The sequence below is a fragment of the Scleropages formosus genome, chromosome 8 (assembly GCF_900964775.1).
Source record: "Scleropages formosus chromosome 8, fSclFor1.1, whole genome shotgun sequence".
Classification (NCBI taxonomy): Eukaryota; Metazoa; Chordata; class Actinopteri; order Osteoglossiformes; family Osteoglossidae; genus Scleropages; species Scleropages formosus.
This window is the reverse complement of record NC_041813.1, coordinates 14,785,330-14,811,641: the sequence shown is the minus strand read 5'-3', so window position 1 is coordinate 14,811,641 and position 26,312 is coordinate 14,785,330. Positions and strand designations below refer to the sequence as shown.

The following is a 26,312-nucleotide window of genomic DNA, read 5'->3' as shown; positions in this document are numbered from 1 at the left end:
TGGAATCACATGTCTGTAACTCTTTCTCTTCACGTTTCTCTTTCTCCTAATGTAATGAACAAATTGCATTTTTCTGAGATGTACATCACTTTGGAGAAAAGCGTCTGCTAAATCAATAAATGTAATTTGAATTTTTTGCTTTATAACCCATTACTATAGAAATCACACACACTGTCTGTCTGAACTGCTTGTCCCATACAGGGTTGCAGGGAGCCGGAGCCTAACCCGGCAACACAGGGCGTAAAGGGACACATCCAGGACGGGATGCCAGTCTGTCGCAAGGCACCACAGGCAGGACTCAAACCCCAGACCCACCGGAGAGCAGGTGCCGGTCCAACCCACTGCGCCACCGTGCCCCTCCTACAGAAATCAACAAGCACCAAATAACTTGGAGAAAATAAATCAGGTGAGAAAGTATAACAGAAGTTGATTGGAAAAGGTGGTGAGGTGCTGACAAAACTGAAAAGCAAAAGAGAAAAATCAGCACAAAACTCAAAAGTGCAAAATGGACTTTAAAAATGTGTATACAACAGTTTTGAGATCCTTTTATCACTTTGCTCCTCTGTTTTCTCTCTTCCTCACCATTTACCTTCTCTTCTCTTGGAAAAGACTGTTTTGACACTGACAGGACACTGCCCCAAATTCTACCTTTCACATACATGCAAACATGCATACACATACACATTTGTACCTACTGGAAAGCCTCTGCTACCTTCCCTTCCTAACTTCCCTTCCATACTAATGTTTTTTGAAATGACATATTTTTTATGAAATGACATATAATTAGTAGATCACAAAACACAAGACAAAAGAGAATTTGAATACTTTTAATATATTAAGTATTCAATTGCATTCTTTTACACAAAAAATATGCTATACAATTAGTCAGTTGTGTTCATTAGCCTTTTAAATGGAATGTATTAGATAATTTGGACTGGATTAATGTGCCTAGCATGTCTAGTCCCTGTTGTGTATCATACAGCAGATATTATGTGGTGCGAGCAGTACACCTGTGGGGAGTACGGTGTTTCTCATCCTCCATCACAGCATTGATGTCATCCAGTACAGAGGGACCGCTGTAGTCGTTGGTCTCCACAGCACATATCTTATTTGTATAATCCAGGGGTAAACCATTCTGTTTGGCCCCAAGGCACATCACCTGAAAAAGTAATTTGAACCATAAAATATGGAAATTAAAAAAGAAGTACAAATAATATCCCAGACACTTCTCAATATGCTCATCTGGCATTTTCCAACTGCCAAAAGGCATTTTCATAACCATTGCTATTTAAAAAGAAGAGATGGAAGCCTGAAAAAATCAACTTCAAGCAGTTCAGAAGCTCATGAATGGAGGTCTTTCTTTATTGTGAGTTCAAAATGAAAAAAAGGATCCAGTAGGTAAAAATTAGGCTTCACAGTCATATTTGGGAGAAACTCATTTAAATATTTTCACTACAGTGCACTGGTTTGAAATCCTTAGCCTGACAGACTGTTTTTTGTTCTAGTTGAGCAGTTAATTATGTTTGATAACTGAGAGAATGCACTGAAGAACTGAGATTCATTTTTAAAATTCAGGAGTTATGTTATTCTAGCATTTAACTGTGGAAAGTTCAGAAAACATGGGATCTGATTTCTTTCACATGGTTAATATGCACCGGGTCCTCAGTTTACAAATATAACTGGGACTGGAGGTCTGTTTGTAACTCTATTCTTTCGTAGCTTGAAAGTTGATTTCAACATGTTGCAGTCAATAAAAGCTAAATAATACATATTATATGTCTGCACTTTTTAATGGGTTAGGTTCTGTAAAAACCCTAGACAAAGCTATAGGAATAATAAATAAAAAATAGTCTTTAACATTTCCACCCATCCATTATCAAACACAGTTTATTTTACTACTTTTAATTAACTTAAGAACTACATTAAAACACATTTATAATGACTGAGAATAACAATGAGTAATCTCCATAACCTCAAATTCAATGTCAGTCCAATTTCATCACACAAACATGCCTGCAATTCCTCAGCTTGTAATAAGCTTTCAACTATATCATGCAAACACACTGACTGAAATCGCTTGTCCCAAGTGGGGTTGCGGCGAGCCGGAGCCTAACCCTGCAATGCAGGGCATAAGGCTGGAGGGGGAGAGGACACACCCAGGACGGGACGCCAGTCCATCGCAAGACACCCCACCGAAACTTGAACCCCAGACCCACCAGAGAGCAGGACCCAGACAAACCTGCTGCACTACCACATACCCTGCTTATAAGCTATTATATTATTCACTGAATGAACAGCTTAATCAGAACAAACTTCATAGAGCAGAAATACAAATCAGCCTAGACAACAGTCTATCAAGACCAAGGTCAAGAAATTCTGGGGAAAGTGAATTATTATAGATCATAAAAACATACCAGAAGATAAATTTTACTGCAATTTAACAATTAGAAAGTAGTCCCAGCACAGCTAAAAATTAAAACTTCCACAGAAAAACAAAAGTTGTTTAATATTTTCGGCTTTATAAAGTTTAAGTCGTGAGCAAATTCACCTGTTTGTACTGTGGTGACGTCAGCTGGGCTGTAAAGTTGTTCATCTGGTAGGTGCGACAGAGCAGCTCTCCATCCTTTATCTCCACTTTCACCTCCAGCGGTTGGTAAAAGCCAATATCGACACCCTCCTGCCTTAAACCACACATACCAAGAAAATAATTTCCGTTCCAATTAAATTAGAAACTATGCAAAAGATAACAGAGCAAAGATGTTTACTTTTATTTTTAAATTCAGAAAAATTCTGACAATGCAGTTTTTAGGGATTTTTATTTGACAGGTTTTGTTGTCTTAATGGGAACACACACACGCACACCATCTGAAACCACTTGTCCCATGTGGGGTCGCGGGGAGCCGGAGCCTAACCCGGCAGCACAGGGCATAAGGCTGGAGGGGGAGGAGACACACCCAGAACAGGACACCAGTCCATCGCAAGGCACACCAAGTGGGACTCAAACCCCAGCCCACCGGAGAGTAGGAACCAGTTAAACCCACTGCACCCCCTTAATGGGAACACTTTTATGAAAAATATCCATGCAAGTATTAAGAAACATGTACTCCAATATTTATTTTAGAACTGCTTTATTTTGGCGTGTGGGGGATGCGATGGGGCAGCTGGTTTGGCCTATGCCTGCTCTCTGGTGGGTCTGGGGTTCGAGTCCTCCTTGGGGTACCTTGCAATGGATTGATGTCCTGTCCTGGGTGCGTCCCCTCTCCCTCCAGCCTTGCGCCCTGTGTTGCTGGGTTAGACTCTGGCTTGCCGCCCCCCTGCTTGGAACAAGCGGTTTCAGTGTATGTGTTTTCTTTGGAGCTTCAGAAAACTGCTGGAAGTGAGGACTAATTTGAAGTCCAAGTCATGTCACCTTACGACACCCATTCTCTTCAGCTGATCACGTGGGGTCCTAACTCAGTCCTTTCACTTTCCCAGTATCTTCATCTCCTTAACATGTTTCGTTATTGGTGTTATATTCTTCTGCTGTTGACCTTGACAAGACTGGAGCATACAAGGTTTGTCTTTTGGACTTCAAGGTGTTCTTGTAGACCTATATTTTAACTCAGAAGGGAAAGTTCTTGTCTTTGTGAATTGTAGATGGTGCAAAGATAAATTGCATGCTGACCTCTCTATATAAGGTAACTTTAATGGCCAAGTATTTTTACACGTATGAACAGTTTAACAGGATGGATACTCCTTCAGACATATTCGACATACAGAGCAACAGCAGAGTGGGAGGATAACCATGTAGTAACAAATTTTGTAGCAGATACAGTGCCGTGAAAAAGTATTTGCCCCCTTACTGATTTTTTTTTTTTTTTTTTTGCATATTTGCCACAGTTAAATGATTGAGATCATCAAACAAATTTTAATATTACACAAAGATAACCCGAGTAAATACAAAATGCAGTTTTTAAATGATGATTTCATTTATTAAGGGAAAAAAGCTGTCCAAACCTACCTGGCCCTATGTGGAAAAAGTAATTGCCCCCTAAACCTAATAACTGGTTGTGCCACCCTTGGCAGCAACAACTGCAATCAAGCGTTTGCAATAACTGGCAATGAGTTTTTCACATCGCTGTGGAGGAATTTTGGCCCACTCTTTTTTGCAAAATGTTTTAGTTCAGCCATATTGGAGGGTTTTCGAGCATGAACGGCCTGTTTTAGGTCATGCCACAGCATCTCAATCGGATTTAAGTCTGGACTTTGACTAGGCCACTCCAAAACCTTAATTTTGTTTTTTTTGAGCCATTCAGAGGTGGACTTGCCGGTGTGTTTCAGATCATTGTCCTGCTGCATAACCCAAGTGCGCTTGAGCTTGAGGTCACAAACTGTTGGACGGACATTCTCTTTCAGGATTTCCTGGTAGAGCGCAGAATTCATGGTTCCATCAATCACGGCAAGTCATCCAGGTCCATCACACTACCACCACCATGTTTGACTGTTGGTATAATGTTCTTTTTATGAAATGCTGTGTTAGTTTTACGCCAGAAGTAACAGGACACACACCTTCCAGAAAGTTCAACTTTTGTCTCATCAGTCCACAGAATATTTGCCCAAAAGTCTTGGGGATAATCAAGATGTCTTTTGGCAAATGTGAGATGAGCCTTTGTGTTCTTTTTGTTCAGCAGTGGCTTTCACCTTGGAACTCTCCCATGGATGCCATTTTTGCCCAGTCTCTTTCTTATTGTTGAATCATGAACACTGACCTTAACTGAGGCAAGTGAGGCCTGCAGTTCTTTAGGTGTTGTTCTGGGTTCTTTTATGAGCTCCTGGATGAGTCATTGTTGCGCTCTTGGAGTAATTTTGGTAGGCTGGCCACTCCTGGGACGGTTCACCACTCTTCCAAGTTTTTTCCATTTGTGGATAATGGCTCTCACTGTGGTTCGCTGGAGTCCCAAAGCCTTAGAAATGGCTTTGTAACCCTTTCCAGACTGATACATGTCAATTACTTTGTTTCTCATCTGTTCTTGAATTTCTTTAGATCGCGGCATGACGTGTTGCTTTTTGAGATGTGCTTCACTTTGTCAGACAGGTTCTGTTTAAGTGATTTCTTGATTCAACAGGTCTGTCAGTAATCAGGCCTGGGTGTGGCAAGTGAAATTTAACTCAGCTTTCCAAAAAATGTGGTTAATCACAGTTCATTCATAATTTAACGGGGGGCATTCATTTTTCCACACGGGGCCTGGTAGGTTTGGACAGCTTTTTTCCCTTAATAAATGAAATCATCATTTGAAAACTGCATTTTGTATTTACTCGGGTTATCTTTCTGTAATATTAAAATTTGTTTGATGATCTCAGTCATGGGGGGTGCGGTGGCGCAGTGGCGCAGTGGGTTGGACCGGGTCCTGTTCTCCAGTGGGTCTGGGGTTCAAGTCCCACTTGGGGTGCCTTGCGACGGACTGGCATCCCGTCCTGGGTGTGTTCCCTCCCCCTCCAGCCTTACGCCCTATGTTGCCGGCTTAGGCTCTGGTTCCCCACGACCCCGTATGAGACAAGCGGTTCAGAAAGTGTGTGTGATCTCAATCATTTAACTGTGACAAATATGCAAAAAAAATAAAAAATCAGGGAGGGGGCAAATACCTTTTCACGGCACTGTACATACAATAAGTAAATAAAATGCAAATTGTACAAACATCACTATAAGGTACTTACAGGGATACGTCAGGCACTATATATGTAAAATGGACATAGAGGTGGAAATAGCAGCACAATGCAATGTCCACAACCGCTTGTTCCAAGTGGGGTCACAGCCAACCGACGCCTACCCGGCAACACAGAGCTCAAGGCTGAAGGGGGAGGGGAAACACCTTGGATGGGACAGGGCTCGAACCTCAGACCTGCCACACAACGGGCACAGGTCAAACCCGCCAAATAGCAGCACAATTAAACATACATTTGTATTTTTGGTATCTTTTACTAAGATATGGATATCATCCCCTGACCTTATGAACCAGAACCACTTTTATTTTATGACTACATGTGGTCAGTGTTTCCAAGCTGCCATAATGATTTTTGATCTATGTAGAAATTAGAATTACTCCTGTGACATAATCAGCTGATTTTTCAGCTGTAGGCTGAATATTTTGTTTTCATACAGTATCCAGTATCTACAGTATAGCTCAGGTATGAAAATGCTGTTTTTGTGAGACAAGGATAAGTCATGAATTCAGCCATTCAGAGACCCCTGTGACAAACCTCAGTTATTTCATCACACAAGCCACCCAGTGAGAACACATTCTGTGGATTGTTTCATTTCATGAAAAAATGAGCTTTCCAAGGCTGTGTGTCATTAAATAGAGTGGCATTATGACTCACTTGTCCAGAGTTCTGAGATGTTCATTGCCGATCTTCCAGATGACCCCCCACACCTCACTGTCCTTTTTCTCTTCTATAGTGGCTACGCCGCCATGCCATATGTTCAGCCGCTCAAACCCCTTTCCCCAAAATCCAAACTTCAGGGCATAACCCTGCACAAGACACAATGTGCAAACATAAACTTGCACTGTATTTGCAAGTATGATCATAATTATAGGTTAAGGGTACAGATGTAGATGCTATCACAACCAAGCTAGACATCCTGCTGCAGTACAACTATTCTGATGGCAAGTAAGTAATTCTGTGTCTGTCGCATAAACAGATTTCTCCTGTCAGTCTTATTATTTACAGATAAATCCTTCCTCAGTTTAATAGGAGCATGAAGTTTACTCTGTTAAATGTCTTTACCACCACCGGAGTGTGCAGGAAGCACTGCATGGAATGAGGATATGTAAACTCTTCACAGACTAAGCAAGATTCAAACCCATATTGCTTTAACACTGTCTGGGAAAGGGGGCATTACGGAGCACTCCTCAACAGTGTATAGCTGGTCTGCTAAGCTCTGATTACTGATTGCTGCCCACCATTCTATGACTTTATAGTCCCCTCCTCTGCTCTCATCACCTATTCCTTCTTCTTCATCTTCAAATACACACACACACACACACACACACACACACACACACACATTGTCTGAAACTGCTTGTCCCGAGCGGGGATGCAGCGAGCTGGAGCCTAACCCAGCAGCACAGGGCGCAAGGCTAGAGCGGGAGGGGACACACCCAGGACGGGGCACCAGTCCACCGCAAGGCACCCCAAGCGGGACTCAAACCCCAGACCCACCAAAGAGCAGGACCCAGCCAAACGCGCTGCACCACCGCGCCCCCTTCATCTTCAAATACCAAATCTATTTTTTAATTGTCAGCCTTCTGATTTCATATTTTTTATTTTCTTGATTCTTTCTTATTTATACTCTCCCCTGTTGTCCTCCAAGTGGCTAGAGGGCTCAGTGCTGGGTCCCTTACTCTTTTCCATCTATACCTCTTCTACTGACTCTGTCATGGCCTATGATGAGTTCTCCTATTACTCCTATAGTGATGATACTTAGCTCTTCTTCTCTTTACCCCGTTACTACAGTGACACCTTCTCGTATTACAATTGCCTCTCTGCTTGGATGACTAGCCATCATCCAATGCTACATCTGTCAGCAGGTCTTTCCACCTGTCAGGAATTCTCTCTCAACCTGGGCAATTTGCTTTTTTTATCCACATCATCAGTCAATAGCTGTCCAACACACTGGTTATGGCCTACAAGATGTTCAAAGGATCTGCTCCCTGATAACTGCTGGACCTGATCACTCCCTACACCCTAGCAAGAGCACTTCCACCTCTGGTTGCTTGATAGACCCACCAACAAGGTGTCCAAAATCGAAATTCTGTGCGTTCTCGATTTTGGCTCCAGTGTGGTGAAATGAGGACCCCCTGTGTCTCAGAGCTGCTGAATCCCAGCCAACATTCAATTGCTTCTTCCGATTCCCCTAATTGATCCATAACACTGCTCACACTAGCTATGTTCACACTGACCTTGAGTATGCCGATAGTGTGGAAGCAGGCGGACGGGTTCCTCAGCTGCAGTCTTTCTTTCAGCAGGTTACTCCCATATGCGAAGTACAAAAAGTGGTTATTGGTCACGTTACTGACAGCTGTCACACTGGTGGTGTTGAAAGTGGACTCTGTGGTCTGCATTTGTTCAGTCCGCTGCTGAAGTAAATCTGCCAAAAAAGTGTAGAGTTACAGTCTTCATCTGAATACAGGAGGAGCACGACCAGTGACCACATGGATTTCTCAGTCACAGCCACAACGGACACACCCCTTTCCGTTAAGATAACACATGGAAGACCGAACATTCCGGAAGCACTCTATACATATGCTGTGCAAAGAACTGAAGAATGTTTAACAAAGGCTAAAAGATTTCTCATTGGTTGACTTGACTGATCTATAAGAACAATAATAGGTTAAACTGTTAATACACACACACACACACACCCACACACGCACTGGCTGAAACTGCTCATCTCGAGTGGGGTCACAGCAAGCCGGAGTCTAACCCGGCAACACAGGGCGCAAGGCTGGAGGGGAGAGGAAAGAGGAGACAAACCCAGGATGGGACACCAGTCTGCCGCAAAGCACCCCAAGCAGGACTCAAACCTCAGGCCCACCAGAGAGCAGGCCCTGGCTAAACCCACTGCACCACCACACCCCCTGTTAAAAAACAATTATTTTTTAAAAAATATTTTTTTTACAAGCTATGTATAGCTTGAAATATGAATGAAAAAAACTGCTCAAAAAAGTTGGAATGCTATAAAAATATGTAACAATTTAATGATATTAAGATTATTGGAAATTATCTGGAGACATCTTAAAATGCTTTACAGATATTTTAAAAGAAATATCAGTAAATCATTCATAAATGTCTTTAGATAGTTAGTCCAGTAGAGTGTGGTGTGGTAAAGGTACCTGTAAATGACTGGGATATAGCTCAACAAGAACTTGCCTTCTTATTATAAATTCTTTTCTTTTTTCTGAACTGCTTGTCCCATACGGGGTTGCGGGGAACCGGAGCCTACCCGGTAACACAGGGCGTAAGGCTGGAGGGGGAGGGGACACACCCAGGACGGGACGCCAGTCCATCGCAAGGCACCCCAAGCAGGACTTGAACCCCAGACCCACCGGAGAGGAGGACTGTGGTCCAACCCACTGCGCCACCGCACCCCCTATTATAAATTCAGTGAGACCAAATACACACATGCAGATGATTTTCAGCCGTGTAATGAGGTTTTGGTGTTGAATTGTCAACACAGTTAGGGACACAATACAGTAGTGTGTCTGTTACTCCTTATGGTTTTGTAAGCCCTATCATTTGAAGTTTGTGTGCTGTTTACTGAATTTACACACACACACATTGACTGAAGGGGAAGGGACACACCCAGGACAGCACCCCAAGAGGAACTCAAACCCTAGACCCACCAGAGAGCAGGCACAGGTCAAACCTGCTGCACCACCGCTGCCCCCCTTACTGAATTTAGTATGGGTATATATACTATATGACTTAAGTGTACACAAATAACTATAGGGACAGTACAGCATGTAAATGGCATATAAATCAAATTTTTATTATCATAATTGAAATATGTATTTGATCTGCCAGGTTTACACTTAAGCATAGTGGTCCCACTTTTTTATTACTTCAAAGTGGTAACTTAGACACCATTTTTTAAAATAAGATGTATTGAGCCTAGAGGAGGAGTGTAGTATGACACAGGAGAGGAAAGTATTACAATACAAGGACTCGGGATGATGGCATGAGATTTAAACCCCTTCGAGAATCTGCTGATGGTTGACCTAGAAAGGGAATTTAGGTTTCCAGCCACCATCACAGATATCTGTGAGGCTAGACATTGGGTTCCTATTGCAAGCTTCTAAGCAAGTCATCTTGTTAGAGCTTACAGTTCCTTTGAAAGAATGGATGGAAGACGATAATGAAAGAAAGATGGTGAGGTATGAGGGACTGGTAGAGCAGTGCTGCCTGAACACCTGGAAGGCAAGGTATCTGTCCATCACAACAGGCTGTGGGAGGTCTGTATGGAAGTCTGTGTATAGGGCCCACACTATGTTGGGTATACAGGAAGCAAGAGGAAGGCTGTAAATGTGGTTACTGAAGCTGTGGAGAGGGTATCTAGATGGCTGTGAATCAGGAGGAGGGAGCTGTGGGTTCACGGTAATGCTACTTGGGTGCTACCACTGATCAACCTTGGATGGGTCACTTAGGTGAGGGTGCCTGATGTTGAAAGACCTGGAACACCCAATTTCACCTTGGATACGCCACTGATAATGGTTTCAGGTGCATCATAACATATATGTAGTAAATAGGCAAATGGATCATCCAGACAGGCATGTCACAACACACTTTCATCATATAACACAAAAAATCTTGAGATATGTTCTGCTTTCCCTCATGTAATGTGGGAAAACAATCTGCTTCATGACTGAATGCAATCACAGGTATTCAGCAATATATATAGAATTTTGAATTGTTTAAATACATGTGCAAATATGCACATATCTATATACATAAGACTTGGTTATCATTATTAAAACAGCATAGATGGAGTTGAGACGCACAGCCATGCCGTAAAAGGGCTGGACACCCATTACACATTCAACTGACGGTTGGCTTCCTCTTTGGATTTCTGGATGGCTTTCTCTAGGTCCTGCATCACCAACAGAGGTCCTTCATACTTGTTTGTCTGTATGGCCCTCAGTTTCTGCTGGTATTCCTCTGGCAGCCCGTTCTGCTCAGCCCCCATCACTATCACCTACAGGGCAGTATGAACACAGGTAAAAATACAGGTAAAAGAATTTTAGAGAGCAGTTTGCCTAATAGCCATTTAGTGTTCTCCTTCTCTGGTACCTAGTTGTCCCTGCTGAATATTCCCCATAGTAATTTACTAACTAGCAACTTTTTCAAAAAATGAGTTATGGAGACTTGTACAGCACTTCCAAGATCACAGAAGTTTTCTGGGTAATGGGATGAAGCTTCTGCTATATAGTATAGGTGAGTATCATCTGTTTATGAATAAAACTATGTTATCAACATCAGTAAGACACATGACACACAAAGTTAAACATTTAAATAATCTAACAGTTCAATGAGCAATACATATGATCTTGGGCTGAAACACTGAAGGTCATATTGGTATATTCTGGTTGAAAGACTACTCATCTGGCTATAACTGTGCTTTTTCGCTGACAAAACAACAAAACTGCTCATCGTGTTTGACCTGATATTCTGAAGCTAAAAGTTCATTGTAAGGGACTATATAAACAAGACAAATACATATGTCAGTGAAAACAATACTTTTTTAGCAGCCAAGGGCAAAGCCCACGTGCACAGAATGGGTTAGAGTTGTACAGAAAGAATTCATACAGCGGCACACCACTATTTTTTAATCATGGGAAACTGCAGAACAAAACAAAACAAAATTAAGCACCTGATGGACACTGGAAAAGGTTATTGAACAATTTCTCTGAGCATGTTATTTATCTAAAAGCACATTTCTTTTTAACTTCACTGACAACAAAAGGCTTAGTTGCTGATGGTACCCAGAGGATCAAACTGGAAGGCATATTCCAGATGTTTCAGAACAGCGAGGCTGGGAGTGTCAGGGGTGCTGGATATTCAAAAGCCCCCAAAGCCCTGGCCTGGCTGTTGCTCGAACCTTTTGTTTTTCCATACAATAGGAGTTGGGGGTGGGGCAAACCCCCGAAGAACATCAGAACACGGTGCCACTGACGTCGACACATGAATAATATCTGTTCAAAGGAATGATTTCATAAGACCCAAGTGGGTAGACATCCCCTTATTAGTTCATTATCATCATAAATTTTAAATGTTGTGAAGACTTTGCTTGATTTTGTAGTACAGTTTACCTAACAACCATTTAATATTTTTCTTCTCTGGTACCTTGTTGTTCCGGCAGAACACCTGCTATACAAAGTTAATTACTGTTAACTCTTCCAAAAAAGATAATGGCTTGTATTTCAGGGTTCTTTTCACATTGCAGTGATTTACGTTTGGTGTCAGTTAACAGCTTCAGCACAATTCACAAAATATCTTTTTATTTCTAATTTCAGTGAAATAAAAATAAAATATACAACTCTAAGGTGTTACCTGTTTTAACCTGTCTGACATACATTAGTCCAATTAAAGTCAATGTACTAGTTATGCTGTCCTATAGGTCAAACTTAATATGAAAGAAGGAGGAGCAAGTGAGCCGAGGGCAAGACGGATCCTGTACCTTTAGGTACTGGGGAGACGGTGGTGCGTACACACAGCTGTTCATGATGTAGGTTCGACAGGTGAGCTCCTGCCCGCCGGTTCTGACAGACACCTCCACTGGGCTGTATGCACCCAGCTTTACGTTCTCTTGCCTGCTCCGGAACAGAAAACACATAGCACTGCTGGTTAAAGAGGTGCTGGTTGAGTAACATCACTGCACAGAACAGGATTTCCATTTCCATTCTCATTGAAGCACCAGGAAATCCGTGCTCTCGCTTGTCATTGTGTTGCAAAACATACAACTTACAACCAGTATTTCTTTATTAGTGAGTGTAAAATTACTGGTTAACATAAGAGCAGGTGCACACTGGCAGTGATCTATGCTATAACCCAGCTAGAGCCCTGCAACAAAGCCCCCCACACCAAATTGCATCAATTAATGAAACAATCGGAGGAACTGATCACTTATGCTGGATTGGCTAAAGGAATATTATAGCTCTTGCCTGTCCAGAGATTCAAGGTCGTCTAAATTCATTTCCCACACGACACCCCACACCTCATCTCCGGGACTGTGCTCGATGGTGGCCACCCCCCCATGCCATCGATCACTAGGGTGCCCCTGGTGGTTTCCGAACACAAGCTTGTAGTCCTGGAGGGAGGAGAGCAAGAAGAAGGTGAAACAAAGTTGATCTGGACATCACGTAGACTACTGCACTGCACCTCAGAGGTTCCCTGAGCAGCACACTGTTTTATGGGGTATATGCAGTTTATTGGAATCATGTGAGAGAAGCTGGCTCTTTTCATTTTATTACACATGAACATGTTTGTATGAACCTGAGGACAACGTCAGGCAAGGCCTGGAAAGCCCATGACCACTATGTGAGTGCGACAGCACGGGATGTAATTAATTACTAATGGTGTATTTGATCAGCTGCTAGACAAAGGCAGCAACTGACTGTACTGTCCTAATGACCTAATGATCCTAATACTGCTGTCCAAACCATTTCATAGCAGCAGGCAGCAACATGCTCAAGGGTATGAGAACCATAAGGTGGCTGTTTAGGTCACTGGGGGGCCTTGTGATCTACTGCTAAGCCTTGCACTTAACCTGGGTTTCTCCTGTTTAATGGGCCCTTGTTTAAAAGATAACACAGCAAGTTGCTGTGGAAAAAACATCAGGTAAAAACACAGTAATAATGATCATAACATAATCATCCTTACAGGTACCCATCTAACAGTTACAGGGCTAGCAGTTCTACCAGTGACAATCCCAATGGTTACAGTAATAATCTGAACAGTCCTAATGCTAACTTGCAATGAGCTACAGTCAGAGCATACAGCTGTAATAAATTCAATATTAATTATTACCATACTACAACATTTGCTCTGCTTACAATACCAGCTATTACCATTGTAATTGTTACAGTGATGCAACCCAAAATGAGCAAACATCAAATAAGTTCGAAATTATGGCATTAAATCTGCCCTTCTGCCGACCTCGTCCTGCCATGTGGGCCTCGTACCTGGAGCCGGGCCACACAGTGGACTCTAGCTGAGGGGTTCTCCAGCTGCAGCCTCTCCTTCAGCAGATTACTCCCATAGGCAAAGTACAGGAAGGACTTCTTGTTCATGTTGGTGGTGCTCTCTGTGGGAGGGTGGAAGGAGAAGAGGCACGGAAGGAAGAGAAGTGTGAGGAGGCGGAAGGATGGTGGAGAGCGTGGGAGGGTGGAGTGGAGATGTGGGCAGGTGGTGCTCACTAGACTCCTGGGGGGCATGAGCTCAGGCATAAGAGAACTGGAGCATCCGCCCACCCGAGTGCTTTATACTGGCAGGGTACCATTCTCATGCTAATCTGCTCCACTGCACACCTCTCCCTCATAACACTGGACTGCCACTGCTGAGGCCCTCTAGTGATCACAGCCCGGTTGCTACATGCTCTCGGAACATGGCAGATGGACACACTCGATGTTCAAAGCCGCATACACACCACATGTCAGTGGTTCCGTACAGTACATTGTCACATGAAATGGTACTGCAGCAACAATGGAAATGACCATTTACTCAGTGGCAGCACTTAAAAAATAATTATCTACGCAGCGGAAATTTAGTTCATGTGGCTTCTTAGTAGCGATTCCCTATCTGTGTGCAGCCTTGTTCCTCACTGAAACACCTAGAAGTGCAGAGCTGATGCCGAAGTCCACTGCTCAAAAGCAGCACAACAGGCTGAGAGTGGGATCCCTGTTCGTTAGAGCTGCAAATCTTTAATCAACCCCATGCCTTTGGGCATAAGTGTGAGACAGGCTTGTATGTTTATGCTAATACAAACACTGGCATCATCAGTGGGGTTAAGGCATATTGTTTGTACCATCAGTCTGTATCTCTGCTCTATGTCTATATTTCTTATTGTTATGTTGGAGGGGTACGGACATCATTTCTCTCTCCAAAAGTCATTCTCCCCTAATGACTAGTTCCTGATCCTTGTTTAGTGTATTGAAATTCTGTGTATTTCCAAGCAATATGAATTTAAAATGTATATTTTTCAGTCCTTATAGAATATCCTTCCTTTATGTTTTAACAGCTGAACTTTATTTTTAATGATAATATTCATAAGGACTCCACCTGAACTTGATCCAGCCTTCATGCTCCTCAGCTAAGAACAACAAAGGGACAATTCTCATTACAAATTTCGTAGTCTCCATGTGTGGAACAATCTACCTGTTTATCTGAAATCACAATCTCTTACACTATTCAAGAAACTACTCAAAAATATCTTATGGAACAGCATATTATTTAATATGATTCACTTAATATTCACTTCATTAAGGGTGGCGGTGAAGGACCTGTCTGAGGGTGCTAAGAAGGCAAGTCAGCGGTTATGGTTGAGAAGAGAGCAGGGTAGTTGGGGTTACAGGTTGGTGGGAGGTGTATAGTAGTTAGTAAAATTAGTGGCTAGTAATGGGAGTGACCCATTGTAAAGTAGTGTATCTAATAATGTAAATAACCTTGGTGAATAAGGTGTTTAGGCTGATAATACTACATAGTGTTCATTGGAAGTCACTTTGGAGAAAAGGATCTGCTAAATAAATAAATGTAAATTTAAGGAGGGATGGCCTTGTTAATCAAGTTAAAGTTTGTGGAGTGGTATATTTGCACTTCCATTAGCAGGTATGGAAGATCTGGGGTAATTTGAATTTGTGACAATAGTGGATTTGAAGGTATGTATGGTTTAACTGGGGTAGCTGAGTTTGTGGAGCTACTGCATTTGTTGATGGTGAAGGGCATCTAATGTGTGTGTGGAGGAGGGGTGGATCTGGGATGCCAGACTGCACTGTTGAACCTTCAAAAGGTATCACGAGCCTAGTTCAACAAAACACTGACAAAGGGAGGTGCCCACTTAACAGCCTCAGTGAAATACCCATAGTGGTAGCTTGTGGATGTATTGATTAGGGAAGGAAGTTTAAGTTTCTTGGTCTTGAGTTATGGAGATATATACTGGCAATGATGGGTGTTCTTTATGGTGATGTTGGTTGGACTGGGTCCTTGTCTACAGCCCTTGTAATATATGCAAGGGGTATAATATCTTGAGTGTTTACATTTATTATTCTTTTATAAACTGCTGTTGATTTCTGCCAGTTTCAGCTTGTGAACTTACTGATGCAACTCTTTAACTTTTCATTATTTGATTTTTTTTTTTTTTTTTTTACTTTCTGGCACATTGCCAGAATGCCTTGTAATTTCACTTTATATTTTGCAAATAAAGTAAATCCACTGCATGTACAGTAAATGTGTGGTTTCACTTGGTGACAGACAGAAGCCTCAAGTGGACAGCACAGTGGTACAACAGGTAGCACTAGTGCCACATAGCTCCTGAGCTGTTTTGGCAGGGGTCAATCCAATACGTCTCTCACAAAATTTCACTCTAACAAACCAATTGAAAAGGTGCAATGCCTTCAAAATTAGTGAAACTAATTTAGTTTGCACACATTTTGCCTGGGTGCTTTCATCAGTGTGAATGTACATTCTACAAACATACCTTTCAGGACATGTGACAGGTTATAACATGGTTTTTGGACAAATGGCTGGCTAAAAGCAGTAACTGAATAATTTACACACAAAGGATGGCAAACTAGGACAGAACATGGATATTGAGTACAATAACAATAGTAAAAATATTAGGAAAAACAAGATGGACAAAAGAACAATAAAAGCCTAAGAACTGAATTACAAAAAAACAGTATGAAAATGTCTCTTCATTCAGCTCATATGGGTATATAGTGCTGAGTAGTAGATACACTGAGCCAAATGCATGTTTGTTAGCAGCCATCCTCGACTAGCTCCAGACCCATACAGAGGTGAGTGCTAGTCTCATGATCTACTGTATTAAAATGCGTGGCAACAGGGATTTCTCATCCTTATTTCAATAAGGATTTTTTTTCTTCAAGTGTCGGGTGTTTTTTTTTTTTTGCTTTTATGACTGCGGGCATAAAATCTAATGTCAAATCCACATAATGCTGCCCCAGGCCTTAGTCACCTCCTGGTCTGAACAAACACCTGTGTTACACAATAAGCACAGAAGAGGTTTAGCAGAGAAACAAAGCAGTTGCACACAACTAGTACCAGAATGCCCATCAGCAGGTTTGGGACTTTTGATGGTGGACTGGTGAGGTTTTGACAGAGCAGACTGAAAACTAGTAGTAAAAAGAAAGGAAAAAGCACTGAATGAAACTGTATGAAAGTGGTCCAAAATAACATGACACAGCAATGAGAATTGAGAAGGATAAGCAATGTGCACTCACTGCAGCAGCTGAGCTGTAGAATCCACATAAAATTTTTACAAATGTGTGGCAGCTGTCATTTATACAATTTCATATTTTGGAAAAATGAATCGACCATTTTTATAACTTGTGGCATGGTGATGCCAGTGCCCCATAGCTCTGTCACTGTTTACTGAGGGTTGGAAAGGTTTTGGCACTGGAATGCACTTTAGTGACAGTTCTACATCCCTTTGGAGAAAAGTATCTGTGTATCAAATTGGTCTTCTTAGCACTAAGTACCGACTACAGCCCTAATAAGACCCTTGAAGTCCATTTTTCCACAGTTAGTCCATTGATTTAGGATATTGAATAATACAACAAAGGCATGGAATGTAGTTTCTTGGTACACTGCTAGCTGAATGTTGAGTTATTATAGAATAATTCAATTTTATGGTGATTTATAGAAAGAAATAAAAAACATAAAGAACATTAGATATAGTGTTATTAAAAGCATAAATGGAAATGAGATGGCTTATCTTGAAATTATGAAATGAGTGCAAGCTTTAATTCTTGCGTTCTTAATGTCTTGTGTCACATAAGTCCAGTATTAGTAAAGTAGTACTGTTACCAATCTTCCGCACTCAGCTCTATAAAGAACAGAATAAGAATCTTCACACCCAGAAGCACTTGGACATATTTAAACTCATGTCAACCGATTCTTCTGTCCTTACACAGTGATGAGGTAACTTCATTAATGTGCATAAAGTCTGCTGAAAGAATGGTGGCACAGCGAGTGGCGCTGCTGTCTCACAGTGGGTGGTGTGAGAGAACATGGGTTTGATCCCTGCTCAGTCTGTGTGGAGTTTGCATGTTCTCCCTGTGTCTGTGTGGGTTTCCTCTGGGTGCTCTGGTTTCCTCCCCCAGTCCAAAGAGATGCTGTTCAGGTTCCCCCAAAGTGTGTGAATGACAGAGAGAGTGTGTTTCACTGATGTATGGATGAGTGAGCCATTGTAAGTAGTGTATCTAGCAGTGTAAGTCACCTTGAAGAATAAGATGTGTGGGATAGTAACATTACATAGTATCCATTGTAAGTCGCTTTGGAGAAAAGCGTCTGCTAAGTAAATGATAAATGACCTAAATCCCTGAGTGAAATCACAAACACACGATTTCTCCCTCAGCCTGGAAGCATCACATCAACACAGTGCCAATAACTACTGATGAATCACTGCCTTGAATAACCAGCTTGAGGAATAGAATAACAGCCCAGCATGAGTATTACCAAGTGTCAAAAAACATTCAATTTGATAACAAACATTACCATATGATACAAAGTTTCATAGAACATCATATTAACTATAAAAAATACATATATTCAATTTATTTACATTTCTACTCAGTTTGCCTGTTACTTTCGCTTTCAGCTTCTTCAGTTTTTAACTGTGAGGGTATGGACGACATATGGAAGCAGCAGTGGAGAATTGAAGTAGTGGACCAAAAGGTTTATTTTCCTTTACTAAAAAGTATTCTTCAAAACACATAAACCCTCAACCAAGTACAAAACAAACATAAAGTTATAAAGAACATGAGGCCTATGAGCCATGGGCTTAGCCCCTTATATCAACATTAATGCATAACTCTCCTATTCACTGCATGAGAGTAACTACATAAGTTTGCATCAATCTCCCTCACTAGTGCCCTAATACAAACCTATATAGCAATAGCTCCGCCCTCTGATTATACCATAACAGCCTCAATTTATTTCAAAATACATTTCCCCCAAAAATTACATCTAAAATAAATGCTAAAACATACAAACAATACTAAACATTTACTATAAAAATCCCTACATACATCTTATAAAAACATTTCACACTACACAGTAAAACACCCCTGCCTAGTTGGTTGTGCCCAAGGACTCCCCCCTAGATATACCCCAAACAGTTCACGCCATCGGGTTTACAACACAAGACACCAAACACAACAGAACACCAGACAGCTACATGGTAAAGGAAAAGTCCACAGAAATGTCCTTCTAAAAACAATAAATACATTCACTCTCCACACAGTTACATATACCTGCCATATCTTTATAAAAAAAATATTAGTTAATGACAACCAGACAGATACCGGTAGGCCTTTCCCGGCACCCAATCTAGTTCATACAAACAGTGTTAAATGGAATACAAAACCAGAACAAACAATATAACAATACAAGATAAAATGCATGTGACAGGCAACAGCAACAAGGTTCAGCGTTACATTGATGGTACTTTGCCGGCATCTTGCTGATTCCTTGGAACCAACTTGCCTGTCACAGCTCAGTCTGTGACATTTCCCTCCCCTTCTGCAGGTGCCCCCTGTGGCATCCGTGACAGAAGGTCCGCTGTACAATTCTGTTTCCCAGGCCTATACAGCACTTCAAAATCAAATGGCTGCATGGCTAAGAACCACCTTGTGATCCTAGCATTTGAGTCCTTCATGCACCCCAACCAAGAAAGTGCTCTGTGATCAGTCTCTAACACAAACCTACGTCCCAATAAATAATATTTAAAAGAGTCCAATGCCACTTTATGGCCAAACATTCTTTTTCAACAGTAGAATACTTACATTCTCTTGGCAAGAGTTTACGGCTTATATAGGCCACCGGTCGCAAATTTCCAGGTTCCCCTTGCAACAAGACTGCTCCCAAGCCTCTCTCAGATGCATCTGTCTGCACTGTAAAGGGCTGGTCAAAGTCTGGACTAATCAGGACGGGCTCTTGGCACAGAGAATCCTTTAACTCCTTAAAAGCAGCTTCACAGTCAGACGTCCATTGAACTTTATTAGAACGGCACTTCCGGGTCAGTTCTGTCAATGGTGCCGCTTTTTCTGAGAAATTTGGAATAAAGCGCCTGTACCACCCCACAAGTCCCAGGAAGGAACGAACCTGCTTTTTGGTGGATGGCCTCTCTGCTGACATTATGGCTTCCACCTTCACTACCTGTGGACGGATCACCCCTCGGCCCAACACATAACCAAGGTAGGCAACTTCCTCCTTAGCCAAAACACACTTCTGTGGGTGGATGGTCAAACCTGCCTGCTTTATTAGGGACAAAACATATTGCAGATGGTATAGATGTTCCTCCCAACTACAACTGTAGATGACAATGTCATCCAAGTATGCGGCTGCAAAGCCCTCTGTACCTTTAAGCACATGGTCCATTAGCCTTTGAAATGTTGCAGGTGCCCCATGAATCCCGAATGGCAAAACTTTAAAGTGAAAATGCCCAAAAGGAGTCCTAAATGCTGTCAGCTCACGGCTATCAGCAGATAAGGGCACCTGCCAATAGCCCTTGCAAAGATCTAATGTACTGAGAAACTTAGCCTTACCCAGACGTTCCACCAAGTCATCAACCCTCGGCATAGGATAAGGGTCGAACTTGGACTGGGCATTAACCTTCCTGAAGTCCAGGCAAAACCGCAGACTTCCATCCTTCTTGGGAACCAAAATGATGGGACTATTCCATTCACTGTCCAATGGTTCAATCACCCCCAACTGTTGCATCATTTCCAACTCCTCCTTGAGGACTGACAACAGGCGTTCGGGTACCCTGTAGGATGGCTGTCGCACTGGCTGTGGATCCTTCAGACAAATACGATGCTCCACCAGCTCCGTACGTCCTGGTTGCTCTACGAAGAGGTCATTAGGCAAGATGTTTTTCAACTCTTGCTGACGCTCCTCCGAAAGATGGTTCAGGTCCAGTTTGCAGCTCTCTCCACTGGCTGGTAGATACTGCTCACTGTATTCTACCTCCTCCTCAACTGCCTGGATGAGCATAGATTCAACAACAATCTCTGGTCTCTGGATCCACTTCTTTAACAGGTTAATATGAAACACTTGATGTTGCTTACGTTGGCCAGGCATATGAACTTCATAGGTCACTTGACCCATCCTCCTAGTGACCTTAAATGGCCCTTGCCACTTTGCTAAGAGTTTGTTATCTGAACTAGGCAATAACAAAAGGACCCAGTCTCCTGGCTGAAAACTACGAGAGCGAGCAGATTGATCATACCATTGCTTCTGACGGGTTTGAGCCTCCTTAAAATTCTCTTGTGCTAAAGCTGTTGTTTGCATCAGCTTCTCACGCATCTTCAGCACATAAGAGATAATGTCGGTCTTCTGGACAGTTGGCTCACCTTCCCAGCTCTCTCTAAGGAGATCCAGTGGCCCCCAAACCTGGTGTGCATACAATAACTCAAAGGGAGAAAATCCTGTTGAAGCCTGTGGAACTTCACGGTATGCAAACAACAGGAAGGGTAACCACTGGTCCCAGTCCTTGCCAGTATCTGAAACAAACTTCTTCAACATATTTATCAGGGTCTGATTAAACCGCTCAACGAGTCCATCAGTCTGTGGGTGGTAAGGAGTGGTTCTGATATGCCTAATTCCTAAAAGTTCATAGACCTGCCTGAGGGTTTTACTCATAAAATTGGGACCTTGGTCTGTTAGAACCTCCTGGGGAATACCCACTCGCGAAAAAAGTTGGAGCAGTGCTGTGGCAACCTGTTTGGCAGTTACCTCCCTCAAGGGAAAAGCTTCTGGATATCTAGTTGCATAATCACATATAACTAGGATAAACCTATTTCCCGACTTACTTCTCTCCACAGGACCCACTACATCAACACCAATTCTTTCAAAAGGAGTATTTACCACTGGTAATGGAATCAAAGGGGCACGTGTCATAGCCTTCCCTCCTGACAACTGACACTGTGGACAGGATCTGCAAAATTCCTTCACTTCCTCATGCAATCCTGGCCAAAAGAAACATTTACCTATTCTTTCTAGTGTCTTTGAGTAGGCTAAATGCCCTGCCCAGGGAATAGTATGCCCAAGCTCCAATACTTCTTTCCTAAATTTCCTTGGTACCACTAATTGCAACCTGTTCTCACTCTCTCTATAAAGAAGTCCATTCTGTATTAAATAACTTCTATTCCCTAACCCAGTAACACAACCTTCCTCTACCTTTTTAAAGCATTGGGTTAAACTGGGATCTGAGCACTGTTCTTCAGCTAAATTACCAGAAAAATGCAAGTTGATTTCAGCCAAGCTAGGGGGATCAACTTCTGACTGTAACTGCATGTCAGAACTTCCTATAACCTCCCCAACTGTCTGTCTACGCCTTGCACACCTCTCTTCCTTAGTAAGAGTGGGCTCAATTTCAACATCAACGCCCTGAAAAGGTAACACCTGCCAAGGTTCAGAATTATTCTGTTCCTTAGCCCTTGCACGGGTAATCACACCATACAATGCTGTTTTACTGACCAAATCAGGCAACACGGGGAGATCCTGCCCCAATAACATAGGATAGGGTAGTCTTGGCACTAGTCCTACCTTCAACAAGAAGGTCTGGTCACAAACCCGAATGTACACATCAGCAGTGGTATGCTCACTTTTGTCACCATGTACACAGCGTACAGTAAGCCTTTCCTCCTCATTCCAAAATTCTGGAGGAACTAAAGCTTCCTGCACCAATGTCTGTGAACACCCAGTATCTACAAGGCCTACAACAGGCTTTCCATTGAGCTCAACCATAACAACAGGATCCCTATTCTGTATAGTCCCTATAGGGGAGGTGGGCCTGGGAACATAGCACAAATGAGTATATTTAGTCTTTTTAAGTGGACAGAATGTACTTTTATGACCTGAAGCACCACAATTAAAGCATGACACCGAAGCTTTATCTCTGGGCTCGGACTTAACACTATCAAGACCAGTAGACAAGGTGTTCTTAGGATAACTATGTTTAACATCAGAACCAGCTCCTTTACACACACCATCAGACTTACCCCTGGCTTGACGGTCAAGTCTCCCAGCATAGCGATAGGTCCTGGAGCTCTTGTGGGCTGCTACATAGTTCTCCACCAATTCAGCTGCCTCTGCTGCCGTTGCAGGACTTCGTTCTTTAACCCAGATCTTCACTTCAGGGTAGAGAACTCGCAAATATTGTTCCAACACCACTGTTTCCATGATGTCCTCTTTGCTGCTTTGTTCAAACTTGACCCACTTACAGAAGAGTTCCTTCAGCCGTACATAGAGTTCTTGGGGGGTCTCCTCAATGCTGGTTTCCATAGACCTGAACTGCTGGCGATAGGTCTCTGGGTTGATTTCATACTTTTTGAGCAGTGCTTCTTTTATTTTGTCATAGTCCATACTACTCTCTGACTCCATAGCTACAAAAGCACTTCTGGCCTTACCCGTTAACAATGGAATTAAACGAGTGGCCCAGTCTACCTTTGGCCAGCCATAAACTACTGCCATCCTTTCAAATGTAGTAAGGAAATCTTCAATATTATCAGAGTCCTCCAGCTTTACCATGTTGGATCCATAACACCTCAATGCTGTGGACGATGAAGGGCCTGGAGCTGATAAAGAAGTGCTTCCTTGCACCCTCTGTTGTTCCACATCAAGCTGTAAGTGGTGCACCTGATGAGACAGGACTTTAAACTGTTGAACCTGATGGGCAGTCTCTCTCTCCATCCGTTCATCTCTGACTCTCTGAAACTCCATAAATGTTTCAAACATCTTTGCAAGTTGCACCATAGCAAGATCACCAGCAGGAGGGAGCACCACATCTGCAGCACTTTCATCTTCTACTCCATCTTCTTCCTCCTGTCGCTTCTTCTTGCTTCTGGTGGCCATTTTCCTCAATGGTCACTACTCTATCGATTCTCCACTAAGTCAGTCCAAGTCCAACTTCTGACACCACATGTGAGGGTATGGACGACGGATGGAAGCAGCAGTGGAGAATTGAAGTAGTGGACCAAAAGGTTTATTTTCCTTTACTAAAAAGTATTCTTCAAAACACATAAACCCTCAACCAAGTACAAAACAAACATAAAGTTATAAAGAACATGAGGCCTATGAGCCATGGGCTTAGCCCCTTATATCAACATTAATGCATAACTCTCCTATTCACTGCATGAGAGTAACTACATAAGTTTGCATCAATCTCCCTCACTAGTGCCCTAATACAAACCTATATAGCAATAGCTCCGCCCTCTGATTATACCATAACAGCCTCAATTTATTTCAAAATACATTTCCCCCAAAAATTACATCTAAAATAAATGCTAAAACATACAAACAATACTAAACATTTACTATAAAAATCCCTACATACATCTTATAAAAACATTTCACACTACACAGTAAAACACCCCTGCCTAGTTGGTTGTGCCCAAGGACTCCCCCCTAGATATACCCCAAACAGTTCACGCCATCGGGTTTACAACACAAGACACCAAACACAACAGAACACCAGACAGCTACATGGTAAAGGAAAAGTCCACAGAAATGTCCTTCTAAAAACAATAAATACATTCACTCTCCACACAGTTACATATACCTGCCATATCTTTATAAAAAAAATATTAGTTAATGACAACCAGACAGATACCGGTAGGCCTTTCCCGGCACCCAATCTAGTTCATACAAACAGTGTTAAATGGAATACAAAACCAGAACAAACAATATAACAATACAAGATAAAATGCATGTGACAGGCAACAGCAACAAGGTTCAGCGTTACATTGATGGTACTTTGCCGGCATCTTGCTGATTCCTTGGAACCAACTTGCCTGTCACAGCTCAGTCTGTGACATTAACCTTCCTTGTTTTCAGGGAGGTCTTTTTTTTTTAAAAAAAAAAAAAAAAAAAAACTTCTCTGCATGTTCTACAGTAGTCATTTTTGTTAAAATTAAAGCTGTGTTTGTGGTGGTAAAATATTCTCGATCATTTCTTGATTATTAACATTATTACTGGACACAGTTATAAAGAGATACAATCTTTACATCACCATTACAACTCCTGTCTTCTACATGTCAGAAATTTGGTATTTAGTGGTTAAGAACTAAGAACACTTCCTGCACTAAAATCTTAAGTATTTAGTAATGTCTGCTAAGCAGGCCCTGAGGAGTAGAGATAAGACAGCTCTCGGCTAGAAATGATGCCCCTGGTGTGACAAAGAAGCTACAGTCAGTTTGTGGATGCATAGCAGATGGATCAGCTGCATATGGACTCGTGGTGCTGAGGCTGATGTCACAGTTACCGTGAGTGTTTCCGTTCGATGCTTTTGTAGTACCTACCTTTGCCTGGGACCAACAGTGAGGCTACCAAAGTCACCATGGTGATCCTCCAAGTTGCCTGCAGCATAACTGGACGACTGGAACGCACTTCGTTCTCTCCGTGTTAAACCCCTGCGAGAATCTGCAGTGCCTCACCCTTGTATTGCTGCGTTTAACTGCTGAAATAATGTGGTTGCCCAGCAACCATCCCCTTGGACTGTGCAGCAATTCCCACACCCGATAATCTCATCAGGATTGCATAGTTTCTCCAAAAATGCAACGCACCCTGCGGTCCCAGATGGACAGGGCAGTGCAGCTTGATGAATCTGTGTGATGGCCATATATCTAGTGAATAACATTAAAGGAATGGTCCTGGGGAATGCAGATGGATTCTCTGCAGAATATTTTATAGTAAATACAATCAAATACAGATGTGGTTTCTTGTTTTATAACACCAAATTCTGTGCTCTTGCTTTCCTGAGATATACATGGCCACATTAAGAATAAAAACCTAAAATCCTTATCTCACACCCCTCGTCCCTCCGGCAGAGGTACAGGCCTGCTCATCTCTCCCTGGTGGGAATATTCTGTTCTCCCTCTCCACCTGCATGATCTGTCCTCCTTTGAACGGCATGCTGTCTCTATCACTGCCCCAATCACTTTTGTTGTGGTTGTTCTTTATCGCTCTCCTAGCCCTCTCAGCTACTTCTTGGATGACTTTGACATCTTGTTGAGCTCAACAAGACCATAAACAATGCTGTGCTTACAGTGATTGTAAACAACACTCCGCTGATTCTCCTGGGTGACTTCAACCTGCATCTCGACAACATTCATGCAAGTGGCCTTCTGTTGCTCCTACCCTCCTTTGATCTCTCCCTGTCCCAATCCCCTGCTACTCTTAAAGCAGGCAATTTCTTTGACCTTGTATTTTTCCGTAACTGTGGCTGTCCCGTCCTCTCTGCTACTCCGCTGCATATCTCTGATCACTTCATTTCTTTCTAGCCCTGCCTCACCACTAATCCCTCACCTTTTTCTATACCCATTTTCACCTTTCACAGTAACTTAGAATCTCTCTCTCCTTCCTGCTTTACCTCTACCATGCTGTCCGTTCTCCCTTCTGCTGCGCAGTTCTCGGATCAATCAACAGACGACGCCACTAACATTTTCCTCTCTGCTCTATCTTCCTCCCTTGACTCTCTCTGTCTACTACCTTCCAAAACAGCATGCCCCAATGCCACCCCATGGTGGAGTGAAACTGTG

The 26,312-nt window shown here is 42.4% G+C and overlaps 1 protein-coding gene across 3 annotated transcripts; it reads right to left on the bottom strand.

Moving 5' to 3' along the window:
* Nucleotides 1–907: 907 nt before the first annotated feature.
* On the bottom strand, nucleotides 908–25,185 carry ggctb (gamma-glutamylcyclotransferase b). Of its 3 annotated transcripts, XM_018754665.1 has the most exons (9): nucleotides 25,074–25,185; nucleotides 13,719–13,840; nucleotides 12,699–12,844; nucleotides 12,215–12,347; nucleotides 10,585–10,732; nucleotides 7,941–8,128; nucleotides 6,358–6,509; nucleotides 2,549–2,681; nucleotides 908–1,159 (listed from the first exon to the last, which is right to left on the bottom strand). In XM_018754665.1, exons 1-9 carry the CDS (start codon nucleotides 25,138–25,140, stop codon nucleotides 989–991), a joined length of 1,260 nt encoding a protein of 419 aa, XP_018610181.1. In that variant the 5' UTR covers nucleotides 25,141–25,185; the 3' UTR covers nucleotides 908–988. The 3 variants fall into 3 exon arrangements, with proteins under 3 accessions (XP_018610181.1, XP_018610182.1, XP_018610183.1); XM_018754666.1 differs by lacking the exon at nucleotides 6,358–6,509 and having other exon boundaries at nucleotides 1,021–1,159; XM_018754667.1 differs by lacking the exons at nucleotides 908–1,159; nucleotides 2,549–2,681; nucleotides 6,358–6,509 and having other exon boundaries at nucleotides 8,071–8,128; nucleotides 10,539–10,732.
* Between the last annotated feature and the right edge of the window lie 1,127 nt (nucleotides 25,186–26,312).

Bases quoted from the DNA above. Each gene is read 5' to 3' on its own strand.
- ggctb (XM_018754665.1), bottom strand. From the start codon at position 25,140: ATGCTGCAGGCAACTTGGAGGATCACCATGGTGACTTTGGTAGCCTCA. The intron at 13,841-25,073 runs GTAGGTACTACA...ACCCTCCCACAG, and splicing joins ACTGTTGGTCCCAGGCAAAG to AGAGCACCACCAACATGAAC. The intron at 8,129-10,584 runs GTCAGTTGAATG...CTTTTTTGGCAG, and splicing joins ATCCAAAGAGGAAGCCAACC to ATTTACTTCAGCAGCGGACT.